The 14,113-nt window shown below is 35.8% G+C and overlaps 1 protein-coding gene across 4 annotated transcripts in view; it reads left to right on the top strand.

Annotated features, from left to right (window-relative positions):
* Positions 1-14,113, top strand: part of limk1a (LIM domain kinase 1a) — a 116,407-nt gene that overhangs the window by 18,220 nt on the left and 84,074 nt on the right. The window contains exon 1 of one of the 4 annotated variants that reach the window (XM_039756960.1): positions 7,812-8,135. The exons of 2 other annotated variants lie outside the window; for them this stretch is intronic. In XM_039756960.1, coding sequence (XP_039612894.1) covers positions 8,122-8,135 — 14 coding nt within the window. In that variant the 5' untranslated portion in view covers positions 7,812-8,121. Of the gene's footprint in view, positions 1-7,811; positions 8,136-9,339; positions 9,522-14,113 lie in introns of those variants that run through there. One more of the 4 variants, XM_039756959.1, reaches the window with a different exon arrangement.

The raw sequence follows: 14,113 nt of genomic DNA, 5'->3' as shown, positions 1-14,113 counted from the left end.
TGAGCTATCTATATGCCACTTCAAACAAAAGTGCCCTCAATACATTGGAGCACATTCAAAACATTTCTAAACCTAGAGTTTATGCCAAAGATGATTTTTTATCTGTTACCCTTGTACGGAACTTTTAAATTGGAGTAGTCTTTCATGTTCGCAAAGTTGTTGATGACAGTCACCTAAATAAAAAAAGCAAGGCTATAGTCCAATCTATCAGGTTAGCCAAGATCTCTGAGATGGGGATGCTATTGTTTTAACAGCTGTAGGTGTTCACATGCGCCATAGGTCTCTCAATTTGGTCAACCAATAGCTGAGAACAGTGAAGTTCTGTAGCCTAAAGCTAAACACTCTTATAAAATCTACCCTTTCTCATTTTAGGCATGCAAATCTGTAATCTCTTTTTAAATTTTATGAATTTTGGTAAAACGTGTCATATTTTAACTGTATTTATCTCTTAGTTCTCTTCAGTCAGAGTGCGCTTCTCCCTCTCAGCAGCGTTCCACTATCGGTGCTTTAACATGCATTGTTTTTCTAAGCTTGTAATGAACATTAGTTACAAGACTGTGGGAATGTTAACCAGTGCTGTAGGAAGTAGCCAAGACATGACCTTTCCATTTGCAACATTGACCTCTCCCAGAGTCCCAGAACTTTAAATAAAGTCATTTGGCTTGTAAAGAAAGTTAATACATTAAGGTGTACCTATCTTTTTGAGATGTTGATGTTACTAAAGACTTTTAGCAAAAACTATTAACATTACTACTTTTGTTGAATTTGGGGAAGTTTGTGCTGTGAGCATGCACTGTGACAAAGTCTTACGCTCTTTGCCTGATTGCCTTTACATAAAGTGATGTTTATTTTCTGCCAGCTCTGGAGTGTTGTAATGTTTAAAAAAATATTTGGTTACATGATAGCTGTATTACACAGAACCTATTACAGTGCATTAAACAGAGAATTCTTGACCAGAGTCCATTCAAACTTTATGTCCATGACCTCGCTTTCAACATAGGAAAAGCTCTTTCAGAAGTGAGTATTGACATAGCAGGGATGTTAAGTGCTGTGCCGGCATACAGTGCAGCAGAGGTGTTAAACACTCTTCTTCACAGTGATCTGTCCATTATGTGAGGACAGGTGAACCTCATTATGTGGAGCTGCAGCTATGCTGGTCTCTTGACTGTCTTCCTTCACTGAACTGATGTTGCACACAGTGTTTCAGGTCAAGATCTCAGCTTTGAGACTCTCCTCCACTGCTGCTCTGTAACATCTCAATAATTTGCTTTGATATTTGCCTCTTCAGTCATACCACAGGCCCTGATTCACATTTTTTACCTGGGGTCTAATTGGTAGCTTTTATGTTGTACTGAAAGCAAACATAAATCTTTTTCTAAACTAATTCTGTAAGGGGGCAAAAGTGGCAATAACACAAGGCTGTGTGTGTTTGTTTTTTATATATATAAACTGTATATTATACTATATACTGTATATTATATTTTATATTTGACATTTGTTGTTGTAGTGCTGTAGTATCAACACTAAGAGCCAATTTACATGTAGTTGTACTCACTTTTTTTCTCATTTGTTATTGTGCCTTCTGAAGTAATTTATCTACTTATAGTCATGAATGAGTGCAGTACTGACTTAGGTGGGAAAGTTACAGAAATTACTTGAATTAATTTATCCTTAAGTTCAATAATTGGGCATGTAAAATAGCCAAAAGACCTAGAATATAAGCACAGTGCTGAAACATACATTAAGAAAGATTGTGTAAATCAGAGAATTAGCATCTCTTTGCAGTGTAATTTGACATATAGGTTGCTATAGTTATGATCTCTGTAGTAACTAACTAGAAATGTGAGTCTTGGTGTTAACCTCATCATTATTTTGATATATGATCAAACTAGACAAAATTCTTGGTTATGTGTTTTATGATATAATGAAGGTTCAACCCTTCTAGAGTCAATTGGTTGCAGCAGCAAACTTAAAGTCAGATCACACTCAACAATAACCGGAGTTTTTACAAGAAAAATGTCTTTGTATTGAGCAGGAAACCATATAGACATATAGAGATGAAACATGGTGAATGCCCTAGGACACTGTTTCTCGACCACTGGTTCAGAACCCACTGTGTTCGTGCTTGATTCACCTTGGGGGATGCTTTGACGTGTGTGCTCAATTTACCAAGGTAGACGTGTCACCTTCTTTGGTGGGTCATGAAGACACTATCTTATGAAAAAGTGGGTTGTGACACCAGAAAGGTTGAGAAACAGTGTCTTAGGAAATAAACACATGCCTTCAGCAGTAGTTACTCTACAACAACAACAACAACAACATTTATTTATATAGCACATTTTTATACAAATAATGTAGTTTAAAATGCTTTACATGATGAAGAAAGAGAAAAAAACAAAGTAAGAATTAAAATCGGCTCTCTAAATTTAAGCAGTAGACTGTATAATGGCATGGCCCATTTGAAATGGGATCTTCGAGATTAATTAGATGGAAAATTAGATATCTAGCCATGAATAGCTTTTCTAAATGCAACACATACCCACTAAATTAGTTGTTCAGTTTCAGGAACCCTCTCAGGGGTGATTATTGCTAAGACCCATTTTGCCTTTTCTCAGGTATTTGATATTAGCAGCCCTGAAGCAAAACACTGTAGTAGGGTTTTCCGTTTATTTATTCTTCATAAACAATTGCTTTCCACATGGGATGCAGTGCCCTTAGAAAGTCATTTACTCAGCATTAAAACATAAGGTTTTAAAACAAAATCGCCTGTTCATGTCAAATTTGCATATCTCATTCATTGCCATTCCTCAACAACAGTGGTTTGTAGCGCTGATTGTGTATGGTGTCAGTTAATGGCAGCATTCCGATGCAGAAATAAGATGAATAATATTCTGTCACCAGTTTGCTGTACTAATGTCTGTAGGTCTTTTCCAGCCTGTGGGGGAACACCTTTTAGTTTTTTGGGCTGTTGCAACCACAGCAGCACCGTGAGCTGAGACAGCAGAGTCCAGACATGTAATGTGGCCAAAAAGTGAGAGCTGGCAATGATATATCTTTCATGGGTTTTCAAATACGGGAGGTGACTTTGGAAATCTGCACAAAGTAATACTAATAAAGCCAAAGTATCTGGCATTGACATCGCAGGCGGGAAGACTAAATCCTTGAGTACCGCAAAAGCACTATATAAATAAAATCTTATTATTATTATTTATTATTATTAATCCTTTGTATGTCAGAAGCCAATGAGGTCCAGTTCTCCATGCCATATAACAAGATCGACAGAATGCAAGTTTGATATATTCTGGTGTTTGGTTTTGATCTTAATATTGTTCTGGCACCAGAGTTCTTGTAGTGACCTCATGGTGAAGCAGCAAGGTCGATTCTGTGTATGATGTCCAAAAGCACCTGCCCACAGAATGCTGTACAATTCCCGGGTATTTGAGCTTGAAGACGTTCTCCACTTTATGACCCTTGACAATGATGTTACCTGTGTTGTTCCTGACCTTTAAACCCTGCAGTTTCATTTTATGTTCAAACACATGCTGATCCAGACTGGGTACTCTGGTTTCAGATTGCTCCAGTGAGGTCTGTAGGTTTGTAAAGTGGTAGTAGTAGTAATGAAACAGGACAAAGTTTAAAAATCAATAGACATTGGGACTGTATCTGATCATGTTCAAGTCTGACTGGAGAGTGTCCCCCACGTGGGAAGAAAAGAACGTGGCCGTGATATCTCTGGCATTTAGCAGCTATCACCCTAAAAAACATATGTAGCTCTGATCTCCCTCTCAAAAACGTTAAACGTTAGTCCTTAACAATCTATAGATGATAATGTCTGTTGAACAAACAGGTATCACTAGCTAAGCGGAGGCAAGGTACGCTCCAACACATGGCGAGATGTAGACCGGCTCAAATGGTGGTCTTGAACGGCGTGTGAGGGACATTTTGTAATTTGTATGCTGTGGCAGGATTAATTGTACTTGTGGTTAAGTTACGATTAATTGAGCAGTCCTACATGCAAGACATGAACAGAAAAATTGAAACAGAAGGTATATCACTACTGTTTGTTATATATATGAAACTGTAAAATGTTTATTCATTCATTTTACATTAAAACATTTACTTTTTTACATGTAGTTACCAAGCATTTAACATAAACATGCTTATTTTGTGTCAGCACAGGCCAACTATAGTAAGTCCCATAATGCTTAGATAGTAGAGTAAGATCATAAATTGCATATTACTGTGTGTTGTCAGTCTTTCATTACCCACATAGTTCACAACTCAACTAGTACTGCAGTTCTTTTTTTGATATAATGGTATGAATTTGTCTTTCCTTAATAATTACAGGTTTTATTTCAAATATATTATCTATGCAATATGTAATTTCTTTTCCTTGTGATAGATGGCATGTCAGATAAAGGTAATGTTAAAAGTGTGTTGTTCGCTTGGAAAAGTTATTTGGTTTGATTGGGCAGTAGCTGGCTTTTGGCAGAACCCCTTATTATGATATCACTGTGCTAGCACAGTATCAGTTAATGTTTTCTTATTTACAAGTTTGATGTACAAGTTTGTGCTGAATTATTTATTGATTAGAACAGTAATGTGGGAAGAAGGTTTGGGCTGCAGTGAAAGGGCCAGTCCTCAAAAAAAGAGTAATTTTGCTCCAAGAAGACCCTGGAATAATGCTTTAGTGACAAAACTATAAATGCTCAAAAAAAGCATATGGTGAAAATTTCTGGTGTGAAAAAGGAGAAAAAATGCATGGTGTCCTTCAGTTTATGCTGAAACCCTGATACATAGTTTTAGTGACAAGAATAAACCCCAAGGTGATGGTAAGATGAAAATATCACCAGAGAAAAATAGAAAACTTGCACTCTGTCCTATATTTTATGCTGTGCCAGATTTTGTCTGCATTTTTTGCGTGCTGTCTGATTTATCTTACATTTTTTCTCATGAAGATAATGTTGATTCTTCCTTGTGTTATTATCCATTAAGATTCTAAGGTACATAGAAGGACTTAAAAAGACTTTTTTTAAGGACTTCATTATATTTTATTTAATGAAGAATAAGTACAGCCCCCTCCAAAAATGTTGAAACAGCAAGGCCAATTAATGTGTTTTTGCTGTGCACTGAAGACATTTGTGTGTGAAATGTAAAGATGAATATGAGATAAGATCAGAGTTTCAGCTTTTATTCCCTGATATTTATATATGTTAAGCAACATTAACATATCACACTTTGTATCAAACAACCCATTTTTTCAAGTGAGCAAAAGTATTGGAACAGAATGTTTTCAACTAAACTAAAGTCAAAAATATTTTGTATCTGGTTGCGTATCCCTTACGGATTAGTTTAGACGCATTTCTCCGTAAATTGGCAAACAGTATTTTTTTGCAGACCTCTGAGATCATTCTGCTACTACCATCACTACCATTGAGTTACATCATCAATAAAAATGACTGAGCCTGTTCCAAAAGCAGCTTTTTAAGCCCAAGCCATGACACAACCTCCACCATGCCTCACAGATGAGCTTGAATGTTTAGGATCATGAGCAGATCCCTTCTTTCTCCATACTTAGGCCTTTCCATCACTTTGGTAGAGGTGAATGTCTGTTTCAACAGTCCAGAAAACTTTGTTCCATAACTGGTGCGGCTCATCTCTGTACCTTTTTGTGAAATTCCAATCTAACTTTACGATTTTTACTGCTGATGAAAGGTTTGCATCTTGCAGTATGGCCTCTATATTGTTGTTCTCCAAGTCTCCTTCCAACAGTGGACTGTGATATTTCCACCCCTGTTCTTTGGAGGTTGTTCATGATGTTATGGACTGTTGTTTTGGGGTTTTTCTTTACTGCTCTCACTTGTTGTTGTTTTCCTTGGACAACTGGTTTAATGCATGTTGCTCAGTACCCTAATGCTTTCTTTCTTTTTCAGGAGATTCCAAACTGTAGTACTGGCCATGTCCAATTTTTTTTAAATACTTTTGATGGATTTTGCCCCTTTTCTCAGTTTCAGAATGGCATGCTTTTCTCCCACAGACAGTTCTCTAGTCTTCATGTTGGTCTACCTTTCTTAACTACAGATGTAGTCTTCACAGGTGAAAGCCAAAGTTTAAACTCAGAGTAGATATCCAGGGATACTTAATGATTAAACAGACAATCTTATATCACACACCTGGGTAGCAAGAAACACCTGTCACTTGACATGTTCCAATACTTTAGCTCACTTGAAAAACTGGGTGGTTTGATGCAAATTGTGTTGTATGTTATGTTCTATGCTGCTTAACATATCTAGATGTAAATACCAGGGAATAAAAGCTGAAACTCTAATCTCTCCTCTCATATTCATCTTTTCATCTCGCACACACATGTCTTCAGTGCACAGTAAAAGCAAATTAATTGGCCTTGCTGTTCCAATACTTTTGGAGGGGACTGTATATAAAAGTAGTCTGATTGTAGTAACTGGAGGTACTACTTCTATCTTTTCCAACTTTGTTACGCAGGGATATAATATCTTATATATTTTTGCCATTTGAGAGATCATAGTTTTATATTTTGTAGTTTATATTTTTTTATTTTAAACTGGACATCTTTTTGGAATGTAGAAGTGACATAAATTACATCTGACACAGCTTCCTATATTCACACAGTTCCGCTTGTACTTCCCCTACCTTCTACAAAACAAAAGGATCTGTGAACTTTGTCTTCTTTCTTATCACTTCAGTAGCCTAAAAGTTTTTGGTTGATGGACCTTGTAAAATAATAAAATAGTACTAATAAATAGTGCATAGCTTTTTTTATCCATCTATCCATTGTAACTAAACAAATGTAAGTGGGAGTAGCCTCGATGGTTGGATATTTACCTTTGGTGTGGGCAATAACATAACGACCCTGACCATTATCTGAACATATGTTTTGCCCCCAGAGAAGCAGATATTTTTGGCTGTGAATCGATAAACCAGCAGTACGTGCTTTCCTTAGAAATGTTTATGGGTATGCATGTTATATTTTAATTTATGGGTCTTAAGTTTTATGGTGTGAAGACAGTGTATGAAGTTTTGACGATTTAACATTTACATTATACGCATTACAGTAAGTAGCATCTGATACTTGCAAAATGAGATATTGCTTAAGCTTGACTGATACAAGGCAAATAAGTTTATCTTTGCACTGGGAGGAACTGTTTGGTTCAATACTTGTCTACCTTTATGAGTGAGTGTCATTTTCTGATTCTTGCACAATTTTGTTTTGCCAGTAGCAGTTTGAGGGACATGAGCACATTTGCCCTGGCGATTTTTAAAAGCATACATTTGTTTTTATAAGAAGTTGTTTTTTAGCTGGGTGATGTTGCAGTTGGTTAGTTTACATAGTACTCATTTTAAGTGGACTTTTTTTTTGCTTTTCAATTTAGAGTTACTATCCCTCTTTTTACAAATAGAAACTTAAAAACTATTTTGTAGCTAAATATCTCAGCTATTTAATTCCCTTTTACAGTATCTTTTTAAAACTTATTTTCGGTTTTTAATTACATGTGGAGCATGTGAAGGCTCTCTTCAGTTTACATTATATATTTTCCCTTCATACTGGTGTCTCTTTTACAAATTAAAGTAAAATCCATTTATCTTTTAATTTCATCCAATTCTGAGGTTTGTAATATTCAGACAGAGGGATGAAACTCAAATGTTTCAATATATGGAGATGTGAGATACAGAGGTGGTGTGGAATCTGGAGGCAGATGGGTGGGTTATAAGGACTGATCTGTAATCTGAAAGTTAGAGTGCAAATTCACTGAAATAGGAGGAAGTGGGGCGGAGGAATTTGTGCAGAGATTGGGGGCCAGAGGAAAGCTGTCAGTTTTCCTGCACTGTTTCCTATATTTCACAAAGCTTTAGATCTTGTGCCTGTTGTAACAGATGCCTGTTTATAGTAGTTTTTCAAAGTTACAGTTTAAAGTGTACATTTTCACTGACGATCAACTGAGAAACATACAGAAGTTGTGTAGAAGTGTCATGTGTCTCTTTACCTCAAAGCAAAATACCACAAATAGTTCTCTTTAATGGAGGTTTCCTGTTTTCACTCATAAGAGACTGAACCACAAGAGAGGCACAACGGAGAACTGAAAAATGACAGGACGCAGGTATTATTCTACCACATTTTTAATATGTGACTAAATGCTCCTGATACCTTGATATGTGTGAATGACTTCAGTAATTTTTTTCTGTTTGATTGTTTTTTTCTCTAATATTTGAAAAGTCTGAAACATTTCTGCACTTAATGATCATTGTTGGTATGTTATTCCTTAAGGTTTTGTGTTTTTTTTAATCTCTTTTTTTAAAAGATAATCTGGTTTGTTGTGTTCATAAAAATGTCACAAAATATTTAAAAAAATTCTTTACTACACTGTATTAATCCAGGAGTGCATTGTGAAAGCTTGTATACTGTAGTTTGGCCAAGGGATTTAGTTATAGCAGTAATTCTTTGCAATTAATATGTTGATGTTAGAAATGAGTTGCCATTTATAAAGCAAACTACAATATATTTATCAAGTAGTTAATACTGTGATAAAGAAGCAACCCGATATAGTGTTTTTTTTAAACATATTACCTTTGCACAAGACTTTTATTGTTTTCTAAAAAGTTTTTTTTGACTCTGACTTACGCCCTATAATGCACCTTTTGCTGCAAAAATGTTCAAAGAACAGTACTACACCCCTCCCCCTTCTCGCTGGCTATACACAAATCATCTGGGCAAAACTGACATTCAGTTTATTTATTCAGTGCTTGTGGACACTAAACAACAGTTCAGTTATTGAAAACATATTAATATTTGCATATGAAAGTTTAATCTTTTTATGAGAAGTAGGAGGTTTGCATATTGCATCTATTTTTTATGTCTTTATAGCTTTTCAATCTGTTTGTACTTGTTTTTGACCATGAATGTCTGCAGTGAACATGCATTGAACAGACTAGTATGAGACCATCTGTGGGTGAATGTTTTATTTTTTTTACACATGGCCATTCCTTTGTTTGTTTACATGTGACTTATCTGTGTTTATTAGTGTTTGTGTGCATGTATGTATGTATGTATTTATAGCATATGTTGACTGAATGTGTATGCACACATGTGTGTGTGTGCTTGTTTGCTGCTTCTCTTCCTTGATTTACTTATGTGTGTCTCACACCCCACCCCTTAAGCTGTGTCTCTCATAAGACTCATCTATCTGAGCAGTGTGGTGTGACTTGCAAGTCATACATGTGTGATGCTACACTTCAGCAGCCTGTGGGCAATAGCAAAGGAAATTGTGAAAACGTTTATTAATTGCATAGTGCTGCTGTAACGACTTAGTACTGAAAGTACTGTTTTTTTAATAGTACTTATTTATAAGGTTAAAATTATTTTTTATCAAGTTGCCACTGCTGGGCTACAGCCTGCTTTCTAGACTCCAATGGTCAGACAAAACCCAGTTCATGATAGTCATGTCAAGAAGAGATCAGCGGTACAGGAGCCAAGCAAACAGAGTCAAGTAAGTTGGTTTGTCAACTTTTACATCAAATGTATAAAAGAGGGCTACTGGATATTGCTTTGTTGCATTTCCATACAGCTGGATGTTTGAAAACTGCAGCCAGCCAAAACATGAAAAGAAAAGATACACCAACTATAGCTGTTCCAAAAGCCATATATTCTTAATTGGTGTTAAAGGGCTAAATTTATATGTAAGGTATGATGGTTTTTCTGGGCTGTTTCTGGTTTGAAAACATGGCATATTTTTTTGTACATTATTGCATCACATTTGGCTATATTGTTAGCCTTTTGATCATGTGTTTTATGTTTGGGCTGTACTTCTGCAAGATTTCTGAAAGATTTTTGAAGTGATGTAGATTTAATCATCACTGTAGTCAAAAATTCATTTTTTTTAATAAAGAACTAATACATTAAGAAAAATATTAAAAAAGTAAAAAGCGTCTATTCATCCATCCGGCAGCTTTATTCTCTTTTTCCTGTTCAGCATGAGTTGCTTGAGACTGTCCTAACATGAGTGGTCCAAAAGTAGTCACAGTGTTTTTGCGGATAGTGCTGTGCAAGGTTTTTTTAGACACTCATGCAATTTCCTAATTTTACATAATAACAAATATAGCACGGTAATTTTGTTGGTTGATATTTTTATTTCAGGCGCTGAAAATTAGTTTTTTAAATATTAAGCAGAAAAGGACATGTAGTGTTTAAGTATGTCCCTAAACTTAAGTGTTTCATGAATCCATATTTTTTAGCAATAAAAGATTTTAGTCTTTTGGAGAAGGTATGTTTCAGCTTTGCATGCTGCTTGATAGTGATTTTACTTCTGAACCAGTCCCTCAATACAATTTTACCACAGTACTTCATTAGTAGGTATGTATTTTTTTTTTCTTTTTTGGGGTTGGGGCAGTGTTACTTTGTTGCAACACATTTATCTATTCGATTGTAACTTTGAAAGTGTTCCGTCCACTTACTTAGGCATTGAGGATGTGCAGTCTGAAAACTCATCTGAATGCTTACAACACTGTCTGACAGTAGGCCACTGACAGCCTAGCCTAACACAAACATATAATATAATATAAATTCCTTACTCATAATGTATATTTGTAATTCAGCTATTCCTGATTGGGGCATCAGGAGAGTCCCCTTTCGACTACATTAAGTGGAATACATGAAAATTCCCCCATTTTACCTCCCTGTTATGGTATAACTTGCTTGATGTCATAGAGTTCAATGTTTTTTGTTTCACAGTTAGCCTTCACACATTCTGAATTTTCTATCAGTGTATTAAGTGTATCTGTAAATAGCCTGCTTTCTGACTTTCATTTAATTAACTTTTCGTGAAAACACTCGTCCACAAGAAGTGTTTAATAGACAGAAAACAAGCACATCCAGTACAAAGGCTGTCAACTCTTCAAGTTCCCATTGTAGAAGCAGTATACCAGAATGTATCCATGGCCATTTCTTGGTTGATGCAAAGCAGGTCCATAAGCATGAGCTGTCGCTACTGATCATCTGTTGCCTGAATGTGATTAGCTTTATTTTCATCTAGTATCCATGGTTCAAGCTGCATTAGTGGAAAGAGGAGAAGATAAAGCACTTGTGATCCCAGGTCAGTCATGACAGCAGAAATAAAACGCTCAGTGTGACTTAGAATTGTATCATCAAAATTAAAACATTTTTAAATTTCTAGATCGGCAGTTCTGTAAGAGTTCTGGCAACATACATAAAAATCAGAAAGGACTGCCACTTCAACAGCATTTTCCATTTTTCCTTTTTCGGAGCTTATTTTCATGTAGTCAAGTTTGGATTTGTGAGTTGGGCCCAGGCATTTGAGCTATTCTTTGTGTTTAATCCCTTTGGCATTGTCCTTGATACCATTTAAATATTGCAACAGCAGCACACTGTTTTCATCTCGCACCCTGGAATGAGTCTTAACTATCATTTATAAATAGGAGTTATTTTCCACTCCTTTTGGTAAGTTTGTATGCAGAATTTACCTGTTGGGCCACAACCATCCCATGTTTTCCCGTGTTCACTTTTAAGACTTACCACTTCCTTGATATTATGTTTTTTTTAAATCTTACATAAATATGGTGTACTCTATTCTTCTCTCCTCATTTGACACTTACCTTATGCCAGCACTCTCCAACTGAAACGCTATGGAGAGCATGACTTTTGCACATTAGAATGCTATAGTGATTGGCTAATAAAATGTACAAAATATACTTGAATAAGCATGCAAGTCTGCTTTAAATAGATATTTTTGGTGGATGTAAAGCTGCTCCAGTGTACATTATCTGCGTTCCTTTAGTGCATGTACTACTGTATGCTGTTTACTGCCAGTCTAAACCTGTTGTAAATGGGGAAAAATGACTGTGCATTTGGGTGTTCTTAAACATATTAATTGTACATGGTATAGTAAGCAAAATTATCATACAGATATCATTTATCTTGCGTATGTGTATCTACACTGGGCAAGTTTAAAACCCTCATAAACATAGAGACCACATGCAGACTCTTCATAGAGGAGCCAAGATTTATACTTGGGGCCAAAGTAATGTAGGGCACAAATACAACCCCATTTGCAAAAAAGTTGGGATGCACTGCAAAATGTAAAATAAAAGCAAAATGCAATTATTCACAAATCTCATAAACCCATATTTTATTTGCAATAGAACATAGAAAACATATCCAATATTGAAAGTGAGACAATTTACTATTTCATGAAAAATATTGGCTTATTTCGATTTTGATGGCAGCAACGCATCTCAAAAAATTTGGGATGGGGGCAGCAAAAGGCTGGAAAAGTAAGTGGTACTAAAAAGAAAGAGCTGGAGGAACATTTGCAACTAATGTGTTTAATTGACAACAGATCAGTAACATGATTGGGTATAAAAAGTGCATCTTAGAGAGACAGGCTTTTGCAAAGACTTTGAATATCTCATCACCTACAGTACATAATATTATTAAACAGAGAATCTAGAAAAAACTCGCAAGGGACATAGCTGAAATTGGATACTTGTGATCTTTGAGCCTTCAGGTGGCACTGCATTAAAAGCAGGCATGATTCTGTCATGGAAATCACTGCATGGGCTAAGGAACCCTTCCAGAAATCATTGTCTGTGAACACAGTTCGCCATCCCATCCACAACTGCAGGTTAAAATGCTATCAAGCAAAGAAGAAGTCGTATGTGTTCATGATCCAGAAACACTGCTGTCTTCTCCGAGCCAAAGCTCATGTAAAATGGACTGAAGCAAAGTGGAAAAATGTTCTGTGGTCAGACAAATCAAAATTTGAAATTCTTTTTGGGATATATAGATGCCGTGTTCTCTGGACTAAAGAGGAGAGAGACCATCCAGCTTGTTACCAGTACTCAGTTCAAAGGTTGCACTAGTGCCTGTGGAATTGACAGCTTGCACATCTGGAAAGGCACCATCAGTGCTGAAAGGTATATACAGGTTCTAGAGCAACATGTGCTTCAATCCAGATGATGTATTTTCTAGGGAAGACTGCATACTTCAGCAAGACAATTCTGAACTGCGTACTGAATCTATTACAACAGCTTGGCTTTGTAGTAGAAGAGTTCGAGTGTTGAACTTACCTGCTTACAGTCTTGATCTTTCATCAGTTGAAAAATTTGGCGCATCATGAAATGAAAAATACAACAAAGAAGACCAGGACTGTTGAGCAGCTGGAATTCTAGATCAGACAAGAATAGGACAACATTCCTCTCCCAAATGTCCAGCAACTGGTCTCCTGAGTTCCCAGACAAACTGTTTTTTAGAAGAAGAGGGGATGCTACACAGTGGTAAACATGGCCCTGTCCCAACTTTTTTGAGATGTGTTGCTGCCGTCGAATTCACAATTTGACATTATTATTTTCTTAAAATTATACATTTTCTCAGCTTAAACATTTGATATGGTTTCTATGTTCTACTGTGAATAAAACCTGGATTTATGAAATTTGCAAATCATTCAATTGTTTTTATTTCCATTTTACACAGCGTCTCAACTTTTTTGGAATTGGGATTGTAATATCAGTTGTTTTGTGATTAAAAAATATGAAAGGTTAAATTTGTTGTCAACTTTTGTCCAATATAAAGAAAAGAAATTACACATTCTTGAAATTTCAAATCTGCTTAAAAATCTCTCCCACAAGAAGAAAATACTCAAAATATGTCTGTTATGGGAGTGAAATTAGATTTTATATCGCAATAACAGCTTAGGTATGAAATTGTGTGTGAACATTCCCTGAAATGGAATGGAAATTAGCACACTGCCAAGTCTTGTGCTAAATGATGCTATGATATTTTGTAGCCTTCTGTGACCCAGAACTAGATAAGCAGGGATGGAAAATGAATGAATGAATAACTACCCACTGGAAAATATAGTATACACTGCCTGTTTATTAAATAAACCTGCTTCTATGGATACTGCAAATGACTAAAGGTTTATAATCCTGAAGTCATGACAAAACCATATAAATCATATTGGATTCTTATTAATTTTATAAATGAAAGCAAATGTTTTTAATTGGTTGAATTACACATTATTTAGGCTTAAGTTCAAGTTTTTGTTAATCATCAGAACAGTTTTTT

This window comes from Polypterus senegalus, chromosome 6 (genome assembly GCF_016835505.1).
Source record: "Polypterus senegalus isolate Bchr_013 chromosome 6, ASM1683550v1, whole genome shotgun sequence".
Lineage (NCBI taxonomy): Eukaryota > Metazoa > Chordata > Cladistia > Polypteriformes > Polypteridae > Polypterus > Polypterus senegalus.
Note: the sequence above shows the minus strand (reverse complement) of the source record. Positions and strands in the feature narration are given on the sequence as shown.